At 39.1% G+C, this 22,656-nt stretch overlaps 3 protein-coding genes across 4 annotated transcripts in view; 2 read left to right on the top strand and 1 right to left on the bottom strand.

Moving 5' to 3' along the window:
• CDKL1 (cyclin dependent kinase like 1) overlaps positions 1 to 1,460 on the top strand; it is a 68,981-nt gene extending 67,521 nt beyond the window's left edge. Inside the window, exon 10 of the mRNA XM_023726161.1 lies at positions 1,340 to 1,460. Coding sequence (XP_023581929.1) covers positions 1,340 to 1,447 — 108 coding nt within the window. The 3' untranslated portion in view covers positions 1,448 to 1,460. The remainder of the gene's footprint in view (positions 1 to 1,339) is intronic.
• A 97-nt stretch (positions 1,461 to 1,557) lies between these two features.
• DMAC2L (distal membrane arm assembly component 2 like) lies at positions 1,558 to 16,165 on the bottom strand. The gene is made up of 5 exons (XM_004370846.3): positions 15,976 to 16,165; positions 9,066 to 9,177; positions 7,412 to 7,620; positions 6,695 to 6,866; positions 1,558 to 4,786 (listed from the first exon to the last, which is right to left on the bottom strand). The coding sequence occupies exons 1-5, from the start codon at positions 16,019 to 16,021 to the stop codon at positions 4,672 to 4,674; spliced, it is 654 nt and encodes a 217-aa protein (XP_004370903.2). The 5' UTR covers positions 16,022 to 16,165; the 3' UTR covers positions 1,558 to 4,671.
• Position 16,166: 1 nt separating this feature from the next.
• L2HGDH (L-2-hydroxyglutarate dehydrogenase) overlaps positions 16,167 to 22,656 on the top strand; it is a 45,395-nt gene continuing 38,905 nt past the window's right edge. For both annotated transcript variants that reach the window (XM_023726160.1, XM_023726159.1), the window contains exon 1: positions 16,167 to 16,343. In XM_023726160.1, coding sequence (XP_023581928.1) covers positions 16,207 to 16,343 — 137 coding nt within the window. In that variant the 5' untranslated portion in view covers positions 16,167 to 16,206. The remainder of the gene's footprint in view (positions 16,344 to 22,656) is intronic.

Here is a 22,656-nt window from a genome sequence, read left to right as displayed (position 1 = left end):
CAGCCAGGTACACAAGTGTGAGTCTAGCTGAGCGTGCGTCTTGTGCTTTGGAAGATGAAATAAGATTTATGCCAGGCAGCTTCTTCTCTTCTGTGTTTCTCTGTGTTTGCCTTCAGCATTGACATTCCAGTTTTATCCAAAAAAAGAACTTGTTTTCCTCCCTGATCATTTAAAAATAATCTTCAGAGCTGGCTCGGGAAAATACAGTAATGAGTGCTCTCAGTGATATCAGCAGAATGGCACATTTAACCAGAGAATAGCATCCAAACTGCACCCTGGGAGCCTATGAAGAATCGTGGTTGGCGTAAAGTGGCAAAAAGGCCTTACATTTTGGCTTATCCATTCTTGTCCATAAACCAAAAGCTGTAATAATTTAGAATGTACTGTAGATGGCACCACAGCTGGCTGCTCCTGGTCACTTCTAGATCTGCCTGGGTACTATTTAGCTATAAATCATCTTACCTTAACCTTTCCCTTCGCAGAGCTGACCCCCGAGCAAGCTTCCACTGCCCAGCGTTAAATGGGATCTGGGTGGTGTGTGTGCAATATGGAGGAGGGAAGAGGGTATAGTCTGTTAGGAACAGGTACAGGCTTCAGGTAGACCAGAGTTAAGAAATTAAGGATATTTATTTTATTCTCTATATGACCCAAGTAGCAAAACAGGCTGGAAATAGACTTTTCCTCAGTTACCTCTTATCTTGCTGTTACTTTATGTTCAAGAGTAAAGTGTCTTGATGGAGATCTCTCTACTTGAAAGAGTAGGGGGACTGCACTAATAGGTGTATGTATTGCTTTTAGTCCACTGTTTAAAAGTACCCTCCTTTTCAGATACCTAAAGCAATACAAAAAATACAGGTGTGCTCTCCTTTTCATTGGACATTGACAATGAATTCAAACATTTTCTGGCAGCACAGAGGGAATCGTTTTGCCTTTTTAAACTAAGAAAGTGTAAAAATCCCCTACGTATCTGGACATCAGTTTTCTCTGCTGTAAGTCAAAGAGTTGGGATTAGATGATTCCTAGGGTGCCTGCAAACTCTCCACTCCTATGATTCTATGCTTTTTCTAAAAATGTTTACATGCAGATTTTTCCTTTCTCATACTCTCCAAATTTTCTTTAATGTGCATGTTTTGGTTTTTAATATAAAATAAGCATTTAAAAGGAAAAGCAAAAACCAAATATAAACATTTTTGTCCTCACTCAGGTCCTAGATTCTGCAGAAAAAATATTTTTGTGCAGAAAATGTTAATTACCCAATTACCTCTTTTGTGATGTATTCTCAGTAATGAAATAAAATGCATGACACTGTTGAGTCTAATTCTGTGTTTTGTATTTTCAGTTGCAGTGTTTACCCCAGCTAACCAGCAGCAGCATCCTTCCAGCTTTGGATAATAAAAAGTACTACTGTAATACCAAGAAACTTAACTACCGTTTTCCAAATATTTAAGGAGCTAGGAGGTTGATGGTAGAGGGAATTGATGAATAATTTTAATTGATTAAAACAAGAAAGTATACATTTGAAAATGAAGGTTTTAACTGGAAGCCACCACAATATACATCAGGAGAAAACACAAGCAATTAACTAGGGTGGGGCAGGGGGAACACTTGGCAAGAAATTACAGATCCAGTCTTCCATGCTTGATGATAGTGTCCTGGACAGAAAGGAAAACTTGTTTGGAGTTTCACCTGTATTTTTGTTGTATTCAAGCAGCCAAGCTTATAGAGAGAACATAAACTGTATCTACTGCACATTCCTCTCGCAAAATTACATGATGTCAAAAAGATTTTTGCTTCAATTTGTACCATATGTGACAAGTTAAAAATACTACAGAATGCCCATAATGTATTTCCTTGTATCTCTGTTGCCTTGAATCCTCCTATTCTCCTGCATCCAGATTGTCTCAGTATCATAGTAAAGGAGAGTTTTAGTTCTTGAAATCAAAATGTTAAGTTCTATTTCCTACTTGCTGTCTCCTGATTTATATATTCTAAAATATTTTTTGAATCAGATGTTAAAAATATTTAAAATGATTATAAAAATACTGTTATATGCTTATATATTTAATCTTTATAGACATTTCTTATACTTTTGTCTTTACCTTCAGTAAAGCATGCTAACAAGATGGATTTACAAAAATCTATGTGCACATGTTCACCCGATTCCCCTTGCAACCAATGACATGATGCTTGGCAGCTGACTAAGGTGGTCAAAGGGTAGAACAAGAACTACAATCTTCATAGGAACTGAACCCACCACCCTGAAAATGATTAGTAGTACTGCATTCTCTCCAGCTCAGCCTCAGGCCTGGAGACTGAGCTACAGGTAGGACTGTAAATAGTGATCTGGGTTTTGGAAGAAACTGCTTTTGAGATTTTACTTGCATAATGGAAAAGCTTTACATTATAAACTTGTTTTCCCTGAAACATCTATTTACATGTGAATGTATGTGTATGCACACATACATTATATACATATATATGCGTGTGTATATATACTAACCTATTAACTAATATATAACCACCAAATGGGGCAGTTCTACTCTGTCCTACAGGGTCGCTATGAGTTGGAATCGACTCAACAGCAACGGGAATAAATAATAAGTAATCCAAAATGATACAACTGAAGATTCCTATCTTTGTACAGTGAGACTTAAAATGATGGCATATTGTTTGTTTTGCCTTGGCCCACTGCTCCTATTCAAAAAGCTTTTTCATCCTTGTCCCCTATAGACAAGAACAATGTGAAGCCTGTGTCTGTTTCTTGCAGCTCAACACCATTTTTGGTTAATGTGCTGTTACTATTTTCTAGCAGTTCTCAGCCACAGTTTTCAAAATGGTATTTTACTATATTTTAAAAACATTTCTTCTGCATTCTCAGTTTATTGCTATGTGAATTTTCTTCATGAGAGCATTTTATCCCATTCATCTACTGCTACGTGATCCACTACATTCTGGCATCTGCTCTATTATCTTAGCCACCCCAGCCAGTTTAATGACATTCTAAGGCTTCCTGATGTATGTAGCTTCTTGCATAGAGCTGATAGTGGGCTATGTAACAGTTCCAGTATCATCCCATTCTTATTTTGTAGCTTTGATTCCAATGAAAAGGAAGGACATCCAACTTCTGTGAATAGTTTGTGTGTGCTTCCTTAACCTAAGAAAATGCACTTGACGGAGGCAGATGACTATAACTACCTAGTTAATCCAATAGTTTTATAGAAAACTACTCAGAAAGAATAGCTCTAGACTAAACTGAGGTGAACCAGTTGCCTGGTCACACAGAAATGAAACAGAAACGTGAGAAAAAGGGCTCATCTTTTTCTAATGAGTTCTATTAAATTTATGCTTGTATTTCACCATGTCTGTAATCCTTTCCTCAGCCTGGAATCACCACTGTGTCACATGAAACTTCTACATCCTTGTTTTTTTAATTTACTATTCTGATTTTTTTCTAGTGAAAGACGTTAGCAATTATATTAGTAAAAAGGAAACCATTTATGTTATGTGCTATTTACATAAATTGGTTTTTAAATGCACCTAAAATTTGTTTCTACCTGAAAGCTGTATCATAGAAAGTGTTGTTTATTTTAAAAGCATTTCCAGTCAAAGTTATATTCATCATCTTAATGTTCAAACCAACATACAGACATCCATAAACAAGTCAGCAGTTACTAACAATAATCAAATCAGGGCCACTTCAAGCAGGTCAAAATAAAGACCTATTTTACCTATTAATATTCTTTATTCTTGTATTCTAGATATAAATTATGTGTTTCCATTCATTTTGATGTCTCTTGAGCTGATAGGAGATAGTATCCAAGAATATATGAAGGAAGAAAAATTAGCTTCTAATTGACATGTTAAAATTTCCTGTTTAAAGCAATTTTTTAATTTAAGAAAAAGTAAGTGTAGCTATGCTGGTTTTTATCTTTACAATTGTTTCCCTTTGTATCCCTGTTCAATCAGCAAAACTTTTTAAATTCAGTCAAGTATCTATGTTCAGTTTTAATAAAACCCTAGCCTAAGCTTACAAAATAGACAAATTAATCAGAAATTATTCATTCTGAGAAAGGGTGTATGATATAAAGAAAACAGGAAACCAGGATCATGAGACATACGTGCAAATGCCAGGATGCAGTATGAAAGGCATGCCTCAGTAACCACTGACAACTCTGCACAACTGATTCCATCATCAGTGAATCTGTAATTCAGCTTCACGTTTTCACAATTGTGCATTTATAGTAACATGCTTCAGTAACTTTAAAGTTATAGTAAAATGTAATATAAATTACTGTTCATATAATACAATACAGAATATCTGTGTTAGACATTCAAATCACTTTGGAGACTTCTGTATCACTATATCCAGAAATAGCTATATTATTATCTGAGGAATATATTAGAATTTAAATGCAACGTGCTGTGCATTTTTCTTAAAATGATTTAATGTACATCAATTCTCACTTCCAAGTTAGTAACTATAGTGAGTCACATCTATTTTCTACATATGGACTCAGCATGCCCTTTCCCCTTCTAAAATGCCATGACCTGACATCCTTACAGTTCTATTAACAATTACATGATATTTGCTGCTGTTTAGAATTAACAATTTCAAATGATTCTTTACAATGAAATAAGACACTTGTTGATTATTACTATTTTTTTCTTTTTTTACTTCAAGTCTAATTTTAGCTTCAGAGAAGGCAGTGATATCTGAAAGGCTTGGACAATCTTTTCTTTTTCTCTTACTCCAGGAAGGTCAGATAACAACAAATAGTTGAGGTTTCTGTAAATAGAGAAAGAAAAAAAAAATCATTTCATCTGGCCTTACTATTATAGCATTAAAAATAACTTGATGTATTGACTTTTAGGGAAAAACTACACCCAGAATATGTTTATGTCACCCTGGACCTTCAAACTGACTGACTATCTGAACAGTGCTCTTTGAGTACTACTTTAAATGAAATTCATGCTAGGAACTACGCCAGGCTGTGGAAAATTTAGTTACTCTGAATTACATCAGTATTTCTAGCTGAATCTTTCCAAATACTATATGTATATTATGGCATAGAAGTCCTTTGCTTGTGAAATATGAAATCTGAATCTTAACCCAAAAAGGGAAAAATTAGGAAGGTTCTTAAAGGAATTTGTTTCTATTAGAAGATGAAGCCAAGAAGCCTCAACTAACGTTTAAGAGATGAACAATCTAGTATTTTTGGTCCTAATGTATAAAATGTCTCAATGTTTCCATGATACTGAAGTTATTGGCAGATCCATTACGGATTAAGGCAGAAGTACATTAACTAGATTCAGAATTTTAATGGTGGGATCTCTAAAATAGGGGTTTGGTTAAACAAATTTTCATTCTCCATCATTCTGATAAGACTCAGAATTTGGCAATTTTAGAATTAAAAATTCCTTGCTAATAGTATCTGGTTTTTTATTTGGGATTCGGTGACTTGCTCCAGGCTATCACCTGTGTCTGGTTGGTGGTAGAGGCAGACCTAGAACAGCTTTCCTGACCAACGGATGTGTGCTTTTGAAATGTATGATATGTCAGGCAGTGTTCTAGACCACAGTGGAAGAAAGGTGACTATTTCAAGGTTTGCCCTCAATCAATTGCAGTGTTAAATACTAATGAGTATATACCAAATGTCACATGAATACCAAGACACTGGAAAAACCGCTTTAAAAAATGGAGTTGTTGCTGTTGTCAGGTGCTGTCAAGTCAGTTCCGACTCAGAGACCCTACGTACAACAGAATGAAACACTGTCTAGTCCTGCACCATCCTCACAATCACTGCTATGTTTGAAACCACTGTTGCAGCCACTGTGTCAGTCCATCTCATTGAGGGTCTTCTTCTTTTTTGCTGACCCTCTACCAAGCATGATGTTCTTCTGCAGGGACTGGTCCCTCCTGATAACATGTACAAAGTACGTGAGATAAAGTCTTTCCATCCTGGCTTCTAAGGAGCATTCTGGCTGTACTTCTTCCAAGACAGATGTGTTCTTTCTTGTGGCAGTCCATGGTATATTCAATATTTTCGCCAACACCATAATTCAAATGCATCAATTCTTCTTCAGTCTTCCTTATTGTCCAGCTTTCAAATGCATATGAGGTGAATGAAAATACCATGGCTTGGGTCAGGCACACCTTAGTCCTCCAGGTGACATCTTTGTTTTTTAACACCTTAAAGAGGTCTTTTGCAGTAGATTTGCCCAATGCAATATGTTGTCTGATTTCCTGACACTGTTTCCATTGAGTATTTATTGTGGCTGCAAGTAAAATGAAATTTTTGACGTTGTCAATGTTTTCTTTGTTTATCATGATGTTGCTTATTGGTCCAGTTGTGAAGATTTTTGTTTTCTTTATGTTAACGTGTAATCTATACTGAAGGCTGGAGAGGAGCCATATAGCTAATGCTTATTCAGGGTTTACTATGGCAGCACTACGCTAGATGCTTCATGTGGATTTAATTTTTTTTAAAAAATGCCCCCTAAAAAATGCAATAGTACCTTAATGTATTAAGGCTTATCATTTTGGCTGTCTTAAAACATTATAGATGAAAGTTAAGTCATTTTCTTAAATTATATTTTTCAAAACTAATAAAATAACACCACCCTCAACTATTTTAAATTCTGATTATTTACTCACCTTAACATCATTATTAGGTTTCCATTTTTGACCACCTACCTTAAGTGATGCAAAGCAATGATGCCTTTTTCTGTGACATTCCCACAGGAAATTATTTCCATTTCCAAAATGCTTTTTTGTAAATTTTCCAATTGACCAAGCCTCTCTAAACAGGTATCCTCGATATAATGACACTTGCATAATTTTATTTTTTCAACGTGCTGTAGGCCCTCTGGAGGAAAAAAGATGCAGTTTAAGAATTTGGTTTACCCTTAGGATCACTGACTGCCTTGGTTTGCCCAAGGCAGTCCTGGTTTTAGCACTGAAAGTCCCATTTCCTTGGAAAACCTGGACCACTGGTCACCCTACTAACTAGACAAGGTATTTACTATACAGGTTGTGCTGACGGACAGAGCCATTCTGCAGTCAGATGTCCATGCATCCGACGAAAGAAATGCCCACCCAAGGGGAGCTATGCAGATATAATTATTCCTATATTATTGAAGGTTTCTCAGTGGCAGCAGTTTGAAAAAAGTATCAAAGGCCTTGAATTTTAAGATAAACCACAAAATAAAGCTCTGTAGAGACAAGCTTAGTGAAGAAAGGAAGGAGAAGAAGATGTTTGCAACCTCTATTTAATCTGAAAATATCAAACGTAGGAAGAAACAAACTGGACTGTACTGAAATGGGCAAAAATGGACCTATGACTGTAATAGTGTGCCAACTGCAGCAAAATGATCACTGCAAATCACATAAACAAAATGATAGGGTGGTTACCCATGTGATCAAATCCAATGTTCATGATACAAGAGTTGGTGGCGTCGATTGCTTGAATCTTGTATTTGTCCAGAGGGCCTGTTGGGAGGTTGTTGTAGTCCTTCTGCCACCTCTCCTGGCCGTGGTACCGCACCATGGCCCCACAGCGCAGCAGCCACTCAGATGCTGCCCTGTCTGGGCCAACATCCCTGATGCGTTCATAATCTACTCTGTTGGCAAGAGAACAAAAGTAGATATGCTTTTACTATAATCATTAGCTTCTTATCCTACCTATATTCTCCAACATACATGCAGAACACCAACATTTTATTTCAAATGACTGAGAAGGATGATAAGTAATATTAGTGATATCCATGCCAAAAAAAAAAATACTATGGCTCTACATGGTTTGCTTTTGTTTCCAAGTGAACTCTATCAAAGCATATTATTTTTATATGAGATCATCAGGCACACATGAGCCTTCACTGATGCCTGCGCAGCACAGTGCTTGACAACAGGAAGTGCTCAGTTAACTATGTATTGAATAAATGACTACACTTGGTTATCTTTTAAATTACTGATAAACGATTAAAGAGGGAATAATTTTGAACCTAAATTCAAATTAATCTTACCAAGTGATATTTATTAATTTCTACATACTCCTTTTTCTCTAGTTAATGGTCATAATACTATATTAAGCAACAATGAGAGGTTAGTTTCATCAGTCTCAAGCTGATATTTCTAAACTTGCTACCCACTAACTTTTTAAAAATTTGAGTTGACTTGGTGGTATTCAAATGGCTTGTATATTCCTTAAGAAGCCATAGAAATGTGTGCACCAGTGTTCATAGCAGCACTATTCACAACAGCCAAAATGTGGAAACAACATAAATGTCCACCAACAGATGAATGGCTAAACAAAATGTGGTATATGCAAACAATGGAATATTATTCAGCCATGAAGAGAAATGAAGTCCTGATAAAGGCTACAACATGGATAAACCTTGAAAACATTATGCTTATGTCACCAAAGGACAAATATTGTATGATGCCACTTATATGAAATATCTAGAATTGGCAAGTATAGAGAGACCAAGGGTTATTAGTGGTTATACCGGAGGGAGGAGGGGTGGTCACTGCTTGGGGGCACTGAGTTTCTGTTCATGGTAGTGGAATAATTTGGAAAAGGATACTGGTGATGGCTGCACATGATGAATGTAATCAAAGTCACTGACTTGTACATGTAAAAATGTTGCATGGGCAAATGTTTTGTTATATATATTTTTAGCACAGTTAAAAAAAAAAAAATTAAATACATTGGGAAAAAAAAGAAGCCAGAGAATAAAATATTTGAAAATTACACTTATTAAACTTTTCTGGTTACAAATGTATTCAATGTTTGTTTTAGAAACTTTATAAATCATTGAAAAGGAAAAGTAAGAAAAATCACTGAAATCTTGTAAACCAAACAGCCATGGTTAATATTTTGGAATCTATTTTTCTGGTCTTTTTCCATGTTTGTATGTATGTTTTATTTGTTTTTAAACAAAATTAGGATCATACTGCAATACTATTCAAAAATATTTAAAATACAAGAGAAAATCAAATTAGCTATGGGGAACTCATCTAGCTGTAATAATCCCCACATTTCTTCACTTTAGTTGGAGTAACTTACTTATTAAATACTGCATTCAACCAGCCCCAGAAGGACCTGGAGTCACATGACCATGGGAGTTTCTTTAAGCCGCAGAACTGCCAGGAGATTTTTCCAAACAGCATCATTTGATCTAAACATACAAAACAGTACTCATATTAGATCATCAGCTGGCAATCAGAGTCCCATACATTTAGTAACTTACTTCACAACTTCAGAGTCAATGCTTTCATGCTGATAAAGGTGATGACTCGTCACTCAACAATTATTGAGCAAGTTATTCCCGTCTCTGGTTCTTAGTTTCTTTTGCTGCAAAAAGGAGGGGTTGGACTGCACAGACTCTAAAGTTCAGTTAAGCACTGGACTAGTACTAGCCAGAAGGTTGGTGGTTCGAATTCACCCAGAGATGCCTTCGAAGACAGGCCTGGCGATCTGCTTCTGAGAGGTCACAGCCTTGAAAACCTTCCGGAGCAGTTCTACTCTGCACACATAGGGGTCGCCATGAGTGAGAATCAAGTCTACGGCAACTAACAACACCAAGGTTCTTTCCAGCCTTAATATTAAGTTCCATTGTCCAATCCTCAACTGGAGCCTTCTGCAGTGTCGCCACCTAGTGTCCCATCAAGCAGTGCAACTACAAATTTGCTAAAACCAGCTCCACTCCCAGTCTTTAACTTCCAGTATCAAAATCACAAACTAAAATCACCTAAGAAGCAATGTGTTGAGGTCTGCTCCATTCCCAAGCTTCTCCCTCTCTCTGACCCTCCACAAAGCTGCACACCATGGTCACAGAGAGAGGTTACCAATTTGGAGTCACTCCAGTAACTGAATTCTTTCCCATCTCTAATAAATATCCTAAGCTGAGCTCTAAACATCATTTCAACTTAGCAATCATTTTATGAACACCCAGTGATACAGATACCAGCAAGCCATAGTTCAGGTCTTAAGATGCTTACACTCAGGAAGGGAGATGAGACATGAAAACAGATTGAGCTATGACGAGGCTGCAAGTAGCATCACCAGAGCAGTGTAAAGAAAGAACTGTGTAGGGGAAGCTGGGAAACAATGGACCAGTAACTTTATCCCACTAGCCCTTGGTTTTCTCATTTGTTATATGAAGTGATTTGTTCAGATGGTTTCCAGCTCTAAAAATCGATGAGTTGACAAAGTGATTTTTGAACTGCATCCCAATCTATCTCAATTCATGTTTCTCTAGTAGTGTGCCAGGTGTAGGGGAAAACAAAGATAAAGGAAACTTGGTCTCTGCTTTCGAAGCACCAACAATCTAATGCAGGGTGGAATGGACTAATACCAGCTATAAATAACTAAAAATAAATGACAAAACCTGATAAAAGTTTCAAAAGAGTTAATATATAAGGACAGAGAGGATTTTAACAGACAAAGATGTTAGGAAAGGGTATCTCAGATTATGGGCTGAGCCAGGAACCTTTAAGGCATGTTGTAGTTCAGTTTGGTTAGCACATGCTAGTCATGAGAAGAGAGGCAGATGATTTGCAGAGTTAGGTCATAAAGGGTCTCGCATGCTCAGCCAGGGAACATGGACTGTATTCTGCAGGCAGTTGGAAGTCACTGAGGTTTTAGAACAGTATTGGCATTGTTAGAACTATGCTTTAAGAATATCACCCATACAGCAGTATTACAACTGAGGGCCAAATGAATGGGGCAGACAGAAAGCCAACAAGGGTTTGAACTACAAGCTGCCATACAAAAGGGGCCAAGGGGAGGGGGATAAGAGTGACATTATGGAGTTAGAGTCCATATGACTATAAGTAAGGCACAGGGGCAAGTGCCAGAAGAGTTGAAGATGACACTAAGTTTTTGGTCCTGGATCACTGGTGATGCCTTAACAGAAATCAAGGCCAAAAGGGCAGGGTTGTGTGTTCCATTTTTCATATTCTGAATATAAAGTGTTAACAGGACTTGTAAGTGGAGATGACAAATCACTGGAATCACTGACAAATCAAGCAAGTCACAAAATGTTAGAGCCGGAAGGGACTTAGATCACCTAGACCGAACCTCTCATTTAGAAACAAGGAAACTGAAGCCCTGATATTAAGTAACTTGCCGACGCCCTAAATCCTTTCTGGAACAAGGTGGGGTATTAATATGCATTTGTTTAAAGGGACTTGCCCAATGTCTCATGTTTAATTAGTGGCAGCACTGAAACCTGAACCCAGTTCTCTTACTAGTCCAAGGCTCTTTCCTCAATCATTGGATAGTTCTAGAACTCAAGAGAGAGATGAGGACTAGAAAGAGGCCTCAGTGGAAACCACCTTAGAGCTGAGGAAGTGACTGAGGATGCTGAGGTTGTGGAACAGTAAGAGTTGAGGCCTGAGGACAAAACTCTGGGATTACCTACTATGCTCTTCATCCCTTTTCCACCATCACCCCCCTTCATTACTGCAAACCTCTTCCCCACTACCTCCTCTGAAGTTCTCAAACTTTTCTAGCTTTTCCCTAAATTTCTCTCCACCTGTGCTCACCTCTGTTAACTCCAAACCAACTGCTGTCGAGTTGATCCCGACTCACAGCAACCCTAAAGGAATGCCCCGTAGGGTTTCCAAGGCTGTAAATCTTGACGAAAGCAGACTGCCGCATCTTTCTCCCACAGAGCTGCTGGTGGGTTCAAACCATTGACCTTTTGGTTAGCAGCCAAGCAGTTTAACCACTGCACCACCAAGGGTCCTTCTATTAACTCCAGTGGTTGCCAAATCTGGGCTTTCTGGTGCCTTCTCAGGCTTTTCCTTCTACTTGACCTCCCCCAGCAATTCTGTGGAAATCTTAGCCAACCTCAAGACCTCACTCAAATGCCATCTCCATTCATTCATTCATTCACTCACTCACTAAATAGCTATTGAATGTCTGCTACATTTAGTGCAGGATATACAACAGGAAGACAAAAAACAAAACAACAAAGGGGACAGACAGACATGGTTCCTGCCCTCATTAAATGTATAATGAAGACAGACAACATATAAAACAGATAAATAACTGTGTAACATGGTATCTAAATTGAGGTATGAACAAGTTTCTTGAGAGCTTAGAGAAGGGAGTGAGAGGAATGCTTCACCCTGGAGCTGTCTTTTGAGATGGGTCTTAAAGGATGATTAAAAGTTTCCAGTTAGGAAGTTAAAAGTATGCAGAGAAAAACTAAGACCAAGCATCATATTTTATTCATTTCTATTTTTCTAAGCACCAGGTTTAATATGTGTTAAGCTAGAAGTCTTCAATTGTTGACATATTTCCATGAAGAAAGACAATAACCAGGGGAACTGTTATTAAGCATGTAAATTAGAGTGGTCTGTTAAAATTGAAGTACTTTTACTTGATTCATTTTGGCTCACCTTACAATTTAGCTAAAAAGAAAGACCAAATTTACTTCAGTTGTGACCTCTAAAATCACTAGATGTTATATTTAAAATAATTTAAACATGGAAATTAATTTATGTTTGGCAATAAAGGTAAAAAAACAAATTGGTGAGTTTTTACATTCTCAACTACCACTTTGGTAATTGACTTTTTGGAAATTATTCCTACTTGAGTTCAAGCAGCTGCCTCTGGGCTTGTTTTCTATAGGGAAACAGGAGACCTCTAGTGGTAAATTAGTCAATTTAGCTTGAATGAATTAAAAAAAAAATCAATTAAAAGCAGGTTGAAAAATTTTAAAAATAACCAAACCCACTTCTGTCAAGTCAATTCTGACTCATAGCGGCCCTACGGGACACAGTAGAAGTGCCCCACAGGTTTCCAAGGCTGTGATCTTTATGGAAGCAGACTGCCACATCTTCCTCCCACTGAGTGGTTGGTGAGTTCAAACCACAGACCTTTCGGTTAGCAGCCAAGGGCTTTAACCACTGAACCACCAGGACTCCTTGGTTGAAAAATAACCACTACTAATTTACTGCTGCCATAAATAATCCAGTAATTAACATTATTTAAACTAAACTAAAATAAACTTCTTACTGTCACAACATGGCTTAGATCCACAAGTTTGTAACAAACTTTCTAAGTTTCAGTTGTTTGTGGCATCAAGGCCAGACCACTAATGTATTATTCAAAATAGGATATTATACAAAGTGTTTTCTGAATAGGTTTGATTCATAGTTTTTCTGTTTGCATAAAAAACAATCAGTTTTTTAAAGTGGAAACTCCTATTTTACATATTAAATGCAATTACTTAGGCAGGTGATTCAGAGTGATGGCTAAGAAACTGTGTACCTTTTAAACTTGGTAGTTGTCAAAAAAGATTGAACTAGTGCACTAGTTCTTGAGGGCACTAAAATGTGGAGAGAGGAGTGGGTTGGCATCAGAATAGTTTTTTTTTTTTTTTTCCAAATTATTCCCCCATCCAACCACAAATCACCCATTATTCATGCCAGTTCTTATTCCTAAGGTGTGTAGGATGCGTACAGTCTGATGAAATAGACCAACAGAGCTATTCATTAGGAATTGGAAGCAAAGGTCGCAAAAGTGGTTCCTAGGCCAAGGTCACATGGCAGTCACTGAACTAATTTCTCATAAAGTCTGTCCCAGATGGAAGAGGGTAAACATGAATTCTCAGCTGAGGAGGGTGGTGTCAGGAGTACAAATGTCTCTAACCACAAGGCAGTACAGAGGATATGAAAGCAAGGTGGACTCTTGATTTGAAACTACTTAATTGAAACAACCTAATGTACAGCCAAATGGAGGTGGGGTGCGCTAGGACTGTAAACAGAAAAATATTTATAAAAAGAACATGTGTACTGTGAGTTTTTTCATCCTTCCTATACTAAGAAACACATACTCAAAACCACACCGTCATGAAAAAATCACTACTATGGGCCTAGCTAACCCATGAAAGTCTGACCACAGTCCATTAAGATGTATAATTCTATATTCAACCTAGCAACAAATCACCTATCTCCTGTGCAAACCAAAAAATAAACATCTCCACTCCACATCTATCAGAATGGTTAAAATGAAAAATAATGACAATCTCAAATGCTAGCGAGGATGAGCAGAAACTGTATCATTCATACATTCCTAGAGGGAACGTACAATGTTACAGCCATTCTGGAAAAGAGCACAGCAGTTTCTTACAAAACTAAACACGCGCTTACCATATGACCCACAACAATTGCAGTCTTAGGCATTTATCCCAGAGAAATGGAAACTTATCTTCACACAAAAACCTGTACATGAAATGTCCACAGTAGCTTTACTCCTAATAGCCAAAAACTGGAAACAACTCAGCTAAATTTCAATGGGTGAATGGTTAGACAAACTCTGAACAGTACTCAGCAATACAAAGGAACAAACTGTTGATACACACAACCACCTGGATGAATCTCCAGAGAATTATTCTCAGTGGAAAAAATCAACCCCTAAATGTTACATGCTGTATGAACCCATTCATATAACATTCCTGAAATTGCAAAATTACAGAAATGGAGAACAGATAGTGGTTGCCAGGGCTAGAGGGGAGAGGGAGCATTTGAGAGGGAGGTGAGCGTGGTTACAAAAGGGGAAGACGGATCCTTACAGTGATGGGACTATGCAGAATCTTACTGTGGCAGTGAATGCATGAACCTACACGTGATAAAAATTGTTTAGAACTAACTATACACATGAGTACAAGTAAAACTGGAAAATCTAAATAAGACCAGTGGATTGTATAGGATTCTGGTCATGATATTGCACTACTACACGATGTTATCATTGGGAAGACTGGGTAGAGGGTACACAGGATCTCATTTCTTACAACTGGATGTGAATCTACTATTGTCTCAAAATGAAAGTTTAATTTAAAAAATAACCATCTCTATTTTCTCATTTGTAACGGAGCAAGCAGGTAACATTTTACATTGCTTCCACAAATAAAGCAAAATTTGTACAATTGTCCAGCCTGTAGAATTATTTAAACATCATAAAGACCATCATTCACCCAGGGCTTCACTGTGTTAAACACCTGACAAGCCTTATCTCGTGTAATCTATCTCAACAGCCCTCTGAGGAAGACATTGCTACTACTCTTGGTTCAGAGGAGAGTCTGAGGGAGAGATGAAATGACTTCCCAAAGTCACCAAGAGAATACGTGCCAAGATTCAAACAGGCCAGTAAAGTCCTTCCAGCAATAAAGTTCTATCATTCTATTTTTGTTTTGTTCCACTGCTCTGCTCTAAAAATTAAAAACTGCCTTCAAGCACAGAGAACGGGTAAGGTTAAGAATTAAACTGGCAGGGGGATAGAGAATCACATAATTTTACAGCTAGAAGGGCCTTTAGAGATTACTGAGCTCACCTCTTCATTTTACAGACAAGGAAACAGAGGTGAAGTGACTTGCTCAGGGGAGTCGCTGGTTCCAAGCCCATATAACATATCTGAAACTGTACCTCGGTCCACTATTTAAGAAGAGGACACAGATTGCTAAAATATGGCGGAGACCGAGCTGTCTGGTCACCGAGTACCCCAGTGCCCGGTGGAGAAGAGCGGCTTGATATTTATAGGACGAATAAATGATTGAATGAATGACACCCTCAGGAACCCCATCAAAAGAAGCTCATAACACTTCAGGCTAGCAGGCGTTGCCACGACAAAAAAAGCGCCTCCGTTCTGAGCCACAGCAAGAGCCGGACAGGGAGCGCCCCTTCGGAGGAGACCGGGTTGGACCGGGCCGCTGGCGCGGCCGAGCGGGGCGGCACCTAGATGGAGGAAAGGACAGGGGGCCGCTGGGCCCGCCCAAACGAGAGTTCTTGCCGTCATCACGCCGAGACTTTCTCCCGCGGCCTTCAGTCCGCTCGGCGGTGAAAATCGAAGACGGGCGGCTTGGCAGCCCAGGTTTTCGATCGGCCCGGCGATGGGAGACCGGAAAGGGCAGACCATAAGCACGACCCGAGCCCCGCGTCGCTCGGGGCCTACCCCTCCTACTCACAGCGTCGGAGAGACGGAGGGAGGGAGCGAGCGAGCGTCCCCCGCATCTACGGCGGCGCCGGCCTGCCTTTCGCCCTCAGCCGCGCGCGTCCATTGGTCGTCGCCTACCTCTACCACGTGAGGCAAAGGCGCGCGCCTCATTGGCCCCGACGTGGATAGGCGCGGCGACCGGGTCAGTGTCGGGCTCAAGTGGCCGCTTCTGGTGGGTGAGAAAGGGCTGGGGGTGTGCGCGATGTTGCGGACACTGCGCTACTTGGGCGGTGCCTGCGGGCTGGCCGGCGGGGACTTCCCCGCAGCGTGCGGGCTCTCGCGAGGGAGGCCCTGGCTGCTGCGCAGAGTCTGTCGCTGTGGCCGCAGCGCCAGCACTAGGTGAGTGGCCGCTGGCCGGCGCCCGCCGCCTTTGCTGCTTCTGCGCTCAGAGGTGGCCTGTGCAGGACCGATGGTCTTGCTCGTACTCCTTGTCCCGTGAATCAAAGGTCAGGGCCCTATGGAGCCCAGGCTCCAACCTAGGATCCCAGGAACTACTTGCAGGTTGCATTCATTGTATTTGTGGGCCAAAGGAAAAAGAATAGAGGCAGTGTTGCGAGGTCAAGAACAATTCTGAGTTTGAATACAAACTCTCCACTTGAAGCTTAACTTTGAGCGGTCTACTTTAACCTCCTTAAAGGCTCAGTTGTGAATAGGATCCTATTCTCTCCCGTAGGTGGTGGTTTTGAGAATGAAATGACTCAACACGCTGTAAGCAATTAATAAATAATGCTGTTTATTAGCTGGCATCCCTGGTGTTGCTTGGAAGATCTGGAACCGGTCTTAAATTAGCCAGTTCCTAGTGCACAGTGCGTAGGGTTGCCCCTGTGAGAAGCAACTGCAGAATTCGATGTCCTGTGGTGTGAAGTTGGAAGTCACATTTGAAATTACCGTTTGCCCTCTTTAGAGAAATGATTTGTGCAAGGGCATTAAGGCTAGAAAGCTCTCTGCTAATTCGAGGACTAGAAGATGGGCAATATGAATATGACTGGAGCTTAGTGTAATAGATGATGTGGAATGAGGCTGGAGAGGGGCTGCATCACAGCAGAGTTTTTATTCTATTTTAACCAGACATTGAAATTTATTCTGAGAGCAATGGGAGCTATTAAAGGGCTTTAAGAAAGGGAATGCTTAAATGTTGATGTTTCAGAAGTTGATTCTGGCTGCTGTGTATTAGTGGGGTAATAGGATTTGTGATTAATTGTAGGTGATGTAGACAATTCTTTTGGAAGGTTTCTTAAGAATAGGGTTAGTGAAGGGTTTTGCTTTTACTTTTTATTTTGAAATAATTATAGATCCATAGAAATTTGAAGAAAAAAAAAAAAAGTACAGAGAGGTCCCCTGTATCCTTCATTCAATTTTCCCCATAAGTAATAGTTTACATAACTATAGTACAATATGAAAACTAGGAAGTTGACATTGGTACAAACCACAGACCTTGTTTAGATTTCACCAGTTTTACATGTACTCATTTGTGCACGTGTGTGTGTATGTGTACTTCTATGCAGTTTAATCAAATGTGTAGATTTGTGTAACCCCCTCACAATTAAGATACAAAAATGTTCCGTTACTACATGTGCTACCCCTTTATATTCACACTCATCTCTTCACAGCCACTAATCTGTTCATTTCTTTAATTTTGTCATTTTGAGAATAAGTGGAATCACACAATATGTTATCTCTTGAGACTGGCTGTTTTCATTTAGCATAGTCTCCTTGAGATTACCCAGGTGGTTGTATCAATAGTTCATTCCTTTGTGTTGCTGAGTACTATTCCATGGTATGTATGTACCAAAGTTTATCTAACCATTCACTCATTGAAAAACATCTGGATTATTTCCAGTTTTTGGCTATTATGAATAAAGCTACTATGAACATTGGGTACATTCTTGTGTAATCATAGTTTCCTTTTCTCTGGGATAAATGTCCAAAAGAGCAACTGGTGGGTCTTATGGTAAACATATGGTTAGTTTGATTAGAAAATGACATATTCTTTTTCCACAGTGGCTGTACTATTTTATAGCAATGTACTGGAGCCCTGGTGGCACAGCGGTTGTTAGTCTGGCTGCTAACCAAAAGGTCTGCAGTTCAAATCCACCAGCCAGCTGCTGCTTGGAAACCCTATGGGGCAGTTCTGTTCTGTCCTATAGGGTCGCTATGAGTTGGAATCGACTTGAGGGCGGCAGGTTTCATTTGGGTTTATTAGCGATCCAGTTTCTCCTCATGCTCGCTAGTAGTTGGTGTTACCATTTTTTATCATTTTAGCCATTTTGATAGGTGTGTAGTGATACCTCATTGTGCTTTGAATTTACATTTCTTTAATGCCTAATGATGTTGAACATCTTTTCATGTGCTTATTTGTCATCCACGTATCCTCTTTCAAGAAATATCTATCTTTTGCCTTTTTTCTAATTGGATTGTTTTGAAAATTCTTTATATATTCCAGATATGAGTCAGTTGTTAGATATGTGATTTACAAATATATTCTTCCAGTAGGTTGATTGTCTTTTCATGCTCTTAACAGAGTCTTTTGAAGAACAAAAGTAATAATTTTAATGAAGTACAGTTTACGATTTTTCTTTCTTTTATAGGTAGTGCTTTTGGTGTCAACTCTTCACCTAGCCCTAGGTCCTGAAGATTTTCTCCTAAAAGTATTGTAGTAAATATTTGATAATATAAAAATTTATTGTTAATTTTTTTTAGTTATGATGATGGTATTGTGGTTGTGTGTGTTTTTAAAGAGGCATTTTGGCGATGTCGTTGTTGTTGTTGTTAGGTGCCGTCAAGTCGGTTCTGACTCATAGCGACCCTATGTACAACGGAATGAAACACTGCCCAGTCCTGTGCCATCCTTACAATTGTTGTTATGCTTGAGCCCATTGTTGCTGCCACCGTGTCAGTCCATCTCCTCGAGGATCTTCCTCTTTTGCTCTGACCCTCAACTTTACCAAGCATGATGTCCTTCTCCAGGGACTGGTCCCTCCTGATAACGTGTCCAAAGGTATGAGAGAAGAAGTCTCACCATCCTTGCTTCTAAGGAGCATTCTGGCTGTACTTCTTCCAAGATAGATTTGTTTGTTCTTCTAGCAGTCCATGGTATATTCAGTATTCTTCACCAACATCGTAATTCAAAGGCGTCAATTCTTCGATCTTCCTTATTCTTTGCCCAGCTTTTGCATGCTTATGAGGTGACTGAAAACACCATGGCTTGGGTCAGGTGCATCTTAGTCCTTAAAGTGACATCTTTGCTTTTTAACACTCTACCAAGAGGTCTTTGCAGTAGATTTGCCCAGTGCAATGCATTGTTTGATTTCTTAATTGCTGCTTCCATGGGAGTTGATCCTGGATCCAAGGAAGCTGAAATCCATGACAACTTCAGTCTTTTCTCCATTTATCATGATGTTGCTTATTGGTCCAGTTGTAAGGATTTTTGTTTTCTTTATGTTGAGGTGTAACCTATACTGAAGGCTGTAGTCTTTGATCTTCATCCCAAAAACCCATTGCCATTGAGTCAATTCTGACTCATAGTGACCCTATAGGACAGAGTAGAACTGCCCTGTAGGGTTTCTAAGGAGCAGCTGATGGATTCAAACTGCTGAACTTTTGGTTAGCAACCGAACGCTTAACCATGGTGCCACTAAGTGCTTCAAGTCCTCTTCATTTTCAGCAAGCAGGGTTGTGTCATCTGCATTTCTCAGGTTATTAATGAGTCTTCCTCCAGTCCTGATGCCCCGTTCTTCATATAGTCCAGCTTCTGGGATGACTTGCTCAGCATACAGAGTGAATAAGTATGGTGAAAGGATACAACCCTGACGCACACCTTTCCTGATATTAAACCACACAGTATCCCCTTGTTCTGTTTGAATGACTGCCTCTTGATCTATGTACAGATTCCTCATGAGCACAGTTAAGTATCCTGGAATTCCCATTTTTCGCAGTGTTATCCATGATTTGGTATGATCCACACAGTCGAAAGCCTTTGCATAGTCAATAAAACACAGGTAAACATCTTTTCGGTATTCTTTGCTTTCAGCCAAGATCCATCTGACATCAGCAGTGATAACCCTTGTCCCACATCCTCTTCTGAGTCCGGCTTGAATTTCTGGCAGTTCCCTGTTGATGTACTGCTACAAACACTTTTGAATGATCTTCAGCAAAATTTTACTTGCATGTCATATTAATATTATTTGAAAATTTCTACATTCTGTTGGATCACCTTTCTTTGGAATAGGCATAAATATGGATCTCTTCTAGTCAGTTGGCCAGGTAGCTGTCTTCCAAATTTCTTAGCATGGATAATTGAGCACTTCCAGGCTGCATCTGGTAGAGATAACATATTGAAATATTTATGGATGAAATAAGGTGATGTTTGGGTTTTGCATAAAAATAATAGAGGAGAGAGTGAGATATATATAGATGAAGCAAGATTGACCATAAGTTGATAATTATTGAAACTAGGTGATGGGTACATGGGGCTCATTATACCATTCTGTCTGCTTTTATCTGTCTGTCCAACTATTATGTTTGAACATTTCTATAATAAAAACTTTTTGAAAAAAAGAGTTATCTGTTAAACTGCTCATTAGTGTTGGCTTGAGACAGACTTTTGGAGAAAAATATCCCCTTCAGCCTCCATGATTAACTTGGCCCTTGAATGTCCTCCAGTGATCATAATTGTTATCCTGGGCACCTTTCCTCATTGTGGACACTTGGGAGTTTGTGCTTTAGTTTGTGAAGCATATTTCAATGATTGATGAGGTGCAGGCTCACTGAATAATGATTCTTAAGGTTTGGCAGAAGGGAGTGAAGAGTGGCGTGTGTAATTGGAAAAAGCATATTTAGTATTATAGCTTTATGTTTGAAAATGAAGTGTTTATTGATGGTTGTAATAAAATGTACAAAAACAAGAGCCAAGAAAACTTTTTGGCTAGGAGGCTATGCCAAAACAGTGACTCTCAGTGGAAGGACTGCCTCACCAAAGGGTTTTATGCTTTATTTATCAAAAAGCAGCAAGGATGAGAAACACTATTATAGAAGTCAGAACCACCACTGCAAAGTCATGCCACCTTTTACAGAAATGCAAGTCTTGAAGGCAAAGCAAGGCATTATAGCTTATCTTGAAGATAAGCAAGTAAGAAAAAAACAGTATGAGAGACCATGCACACATACACACACGCACACACATTCACACACGGAAGAGAGAAAAGTACGTAAAAGATCACTAACTCATAAACTTAGCAGTATCTTAAGTATTTATAAATGCTTTGAACACCTGCTTAGTAGAAGATACTAGAGGTTTTGGGGAAATATAAAGCCTGTTTTAAACACAGTAGTTTTAGGTATTCATCTGAAATTCTTTAAAGCTGGTTTTTTTGGTTTTGTTTTTTAAACATCATAAAAGATCTACTTATTGTGAAAGTTATATAAGGGATCAATAGCTACAAATCAGTGTAAGTAACTATAGTGGAATGTGAGTACTTTACCTTTAATCTAGTGAAATTTATGTTTAAAAAAAAGAAACTGTTTGAAGCCTTGGACTTCTACATACACTCTGATCACAGGAATTTTTAAGTTGACCACTGCAAGCGTTTACTGGTAACTGCTATTGACACAGTGGACCCAGAATCTCATTTTATGTATGCTGTTCTTTTTATAGCCTCTCTTCTTAAATGGGAGCCTTGGTGGCACAGTGGTTAAGAGCTTGGCTGCTACACTACAGGGGAAATCAGCACAACTGGACTAAACCAAAGCTAAGAAGTTTCCTGAATACAATCAAACAATTCGAGGGACAGAGTAGCAGGGGCAGGGGTCTGGGGATCATGCTTTCAGGGGACATCTAGGTCAATTGACATAACAAAGTTTATTAAGAAAATGTTCTGCATCCTGTTTTGATGAGTGGTGTCTGGGGTCTTAAAAGCTAGCAAGCGGCCTTCTAAGATGCATCAATTGGTCCCAACCACCTGGAGTAAAGGAGAATGAAGAACACCAAAGACACAAGGAAGGTATTAGTCCAAGAGAGACAAAGGGCCACATAAACCAGAGACTTCATCAGCCTGAGACCAGAAGAACTAGATGGTACCTGGCTACCACCAGTGACCACCTTGACAGAGAATACAACAGAAAGTCCCTGATGGAGCAGGAGAAAGGTGGGGTGCAGAACTCAAATTCTAGTAAAAAAAAAACAGATTTAATTGTCTGACTGAGCCTGGAGGAACCCCCAGACTCTCTGTCAGTCCAGAACTAAAACAATTCCTGAGGCCAACTCTTCAGATAAAGATTGGACTGGACAGTGGGACATAAAATGATACTTGTGAAGAGTGTGCTTCTTAGCTCAGGTAGATACATGAAACTAAATGGGCAGCTTCTGTCCAGAGGTGAGATGAGAAGGCAGAGAGGGTTAGGAGCTGGTTGAATGGACATGGGAAATCAGGTGGAGTGTGCTGTCACAGTATAGGGAGAGCAGTTAGGGTCATATAACAATGTATGTATAAATTTTGTATGAGAGAATAACTTGAAATATAAACTTTCACTTAAACTACAACAATAAACAAAAAATTAAAATTTAAATTTAAAAAAAGGGCTTGGCCGCTAACTAAAAGGTCGGCAGTTCGAATCCACCAGCTGCTCCTTGGAAACCCTATGAGGCAGTTCTACC

Source organism: Trichechus manatus, unplaced genomic scaffold (assembly GCF_000243295.1).
Source record: "Trichechus manatus latirostris isolate Lorelei unplaced genomic scaffold, TriManLat1.0 scaffold00010, whole genome shotgun sequence".
NCBI classification, from domain to species: domain Eukaryota; kingdom Metazoa; phylum Chordata; class Mammalia; order Sirenia; family Trichechidae; genus Trichechus; species Trichechus manatus.
This window is presented reverse-complemented; position numbering and strand designations above follow the sequence as displayed.

Bases quoted from the DNA above. Each gene is read 5' to 3' on its own strand.
- DMAC2L (XM_004370846.3), bottom strand. From the start codon at position 16,021: ATGCGGGGGACGCTCGCTCGCTCCCTCCCTCCGTCTCTCCGACGCT. The intron at 9,178-15,975 runs GTGAGTAGGAGG...TTGTATGTTTAG, and splicing joins CCCTCCGTCTCTCCGACGCT to ATCAAATGATGCTGTTTGGA. The intron at 6,867-7,411 runs GTAACCACCCTA...TTTTTCCTCCAG, and splicing joins CATTGGATTTGATCACATGG to AGGGCCTACAGCACGTTGAA.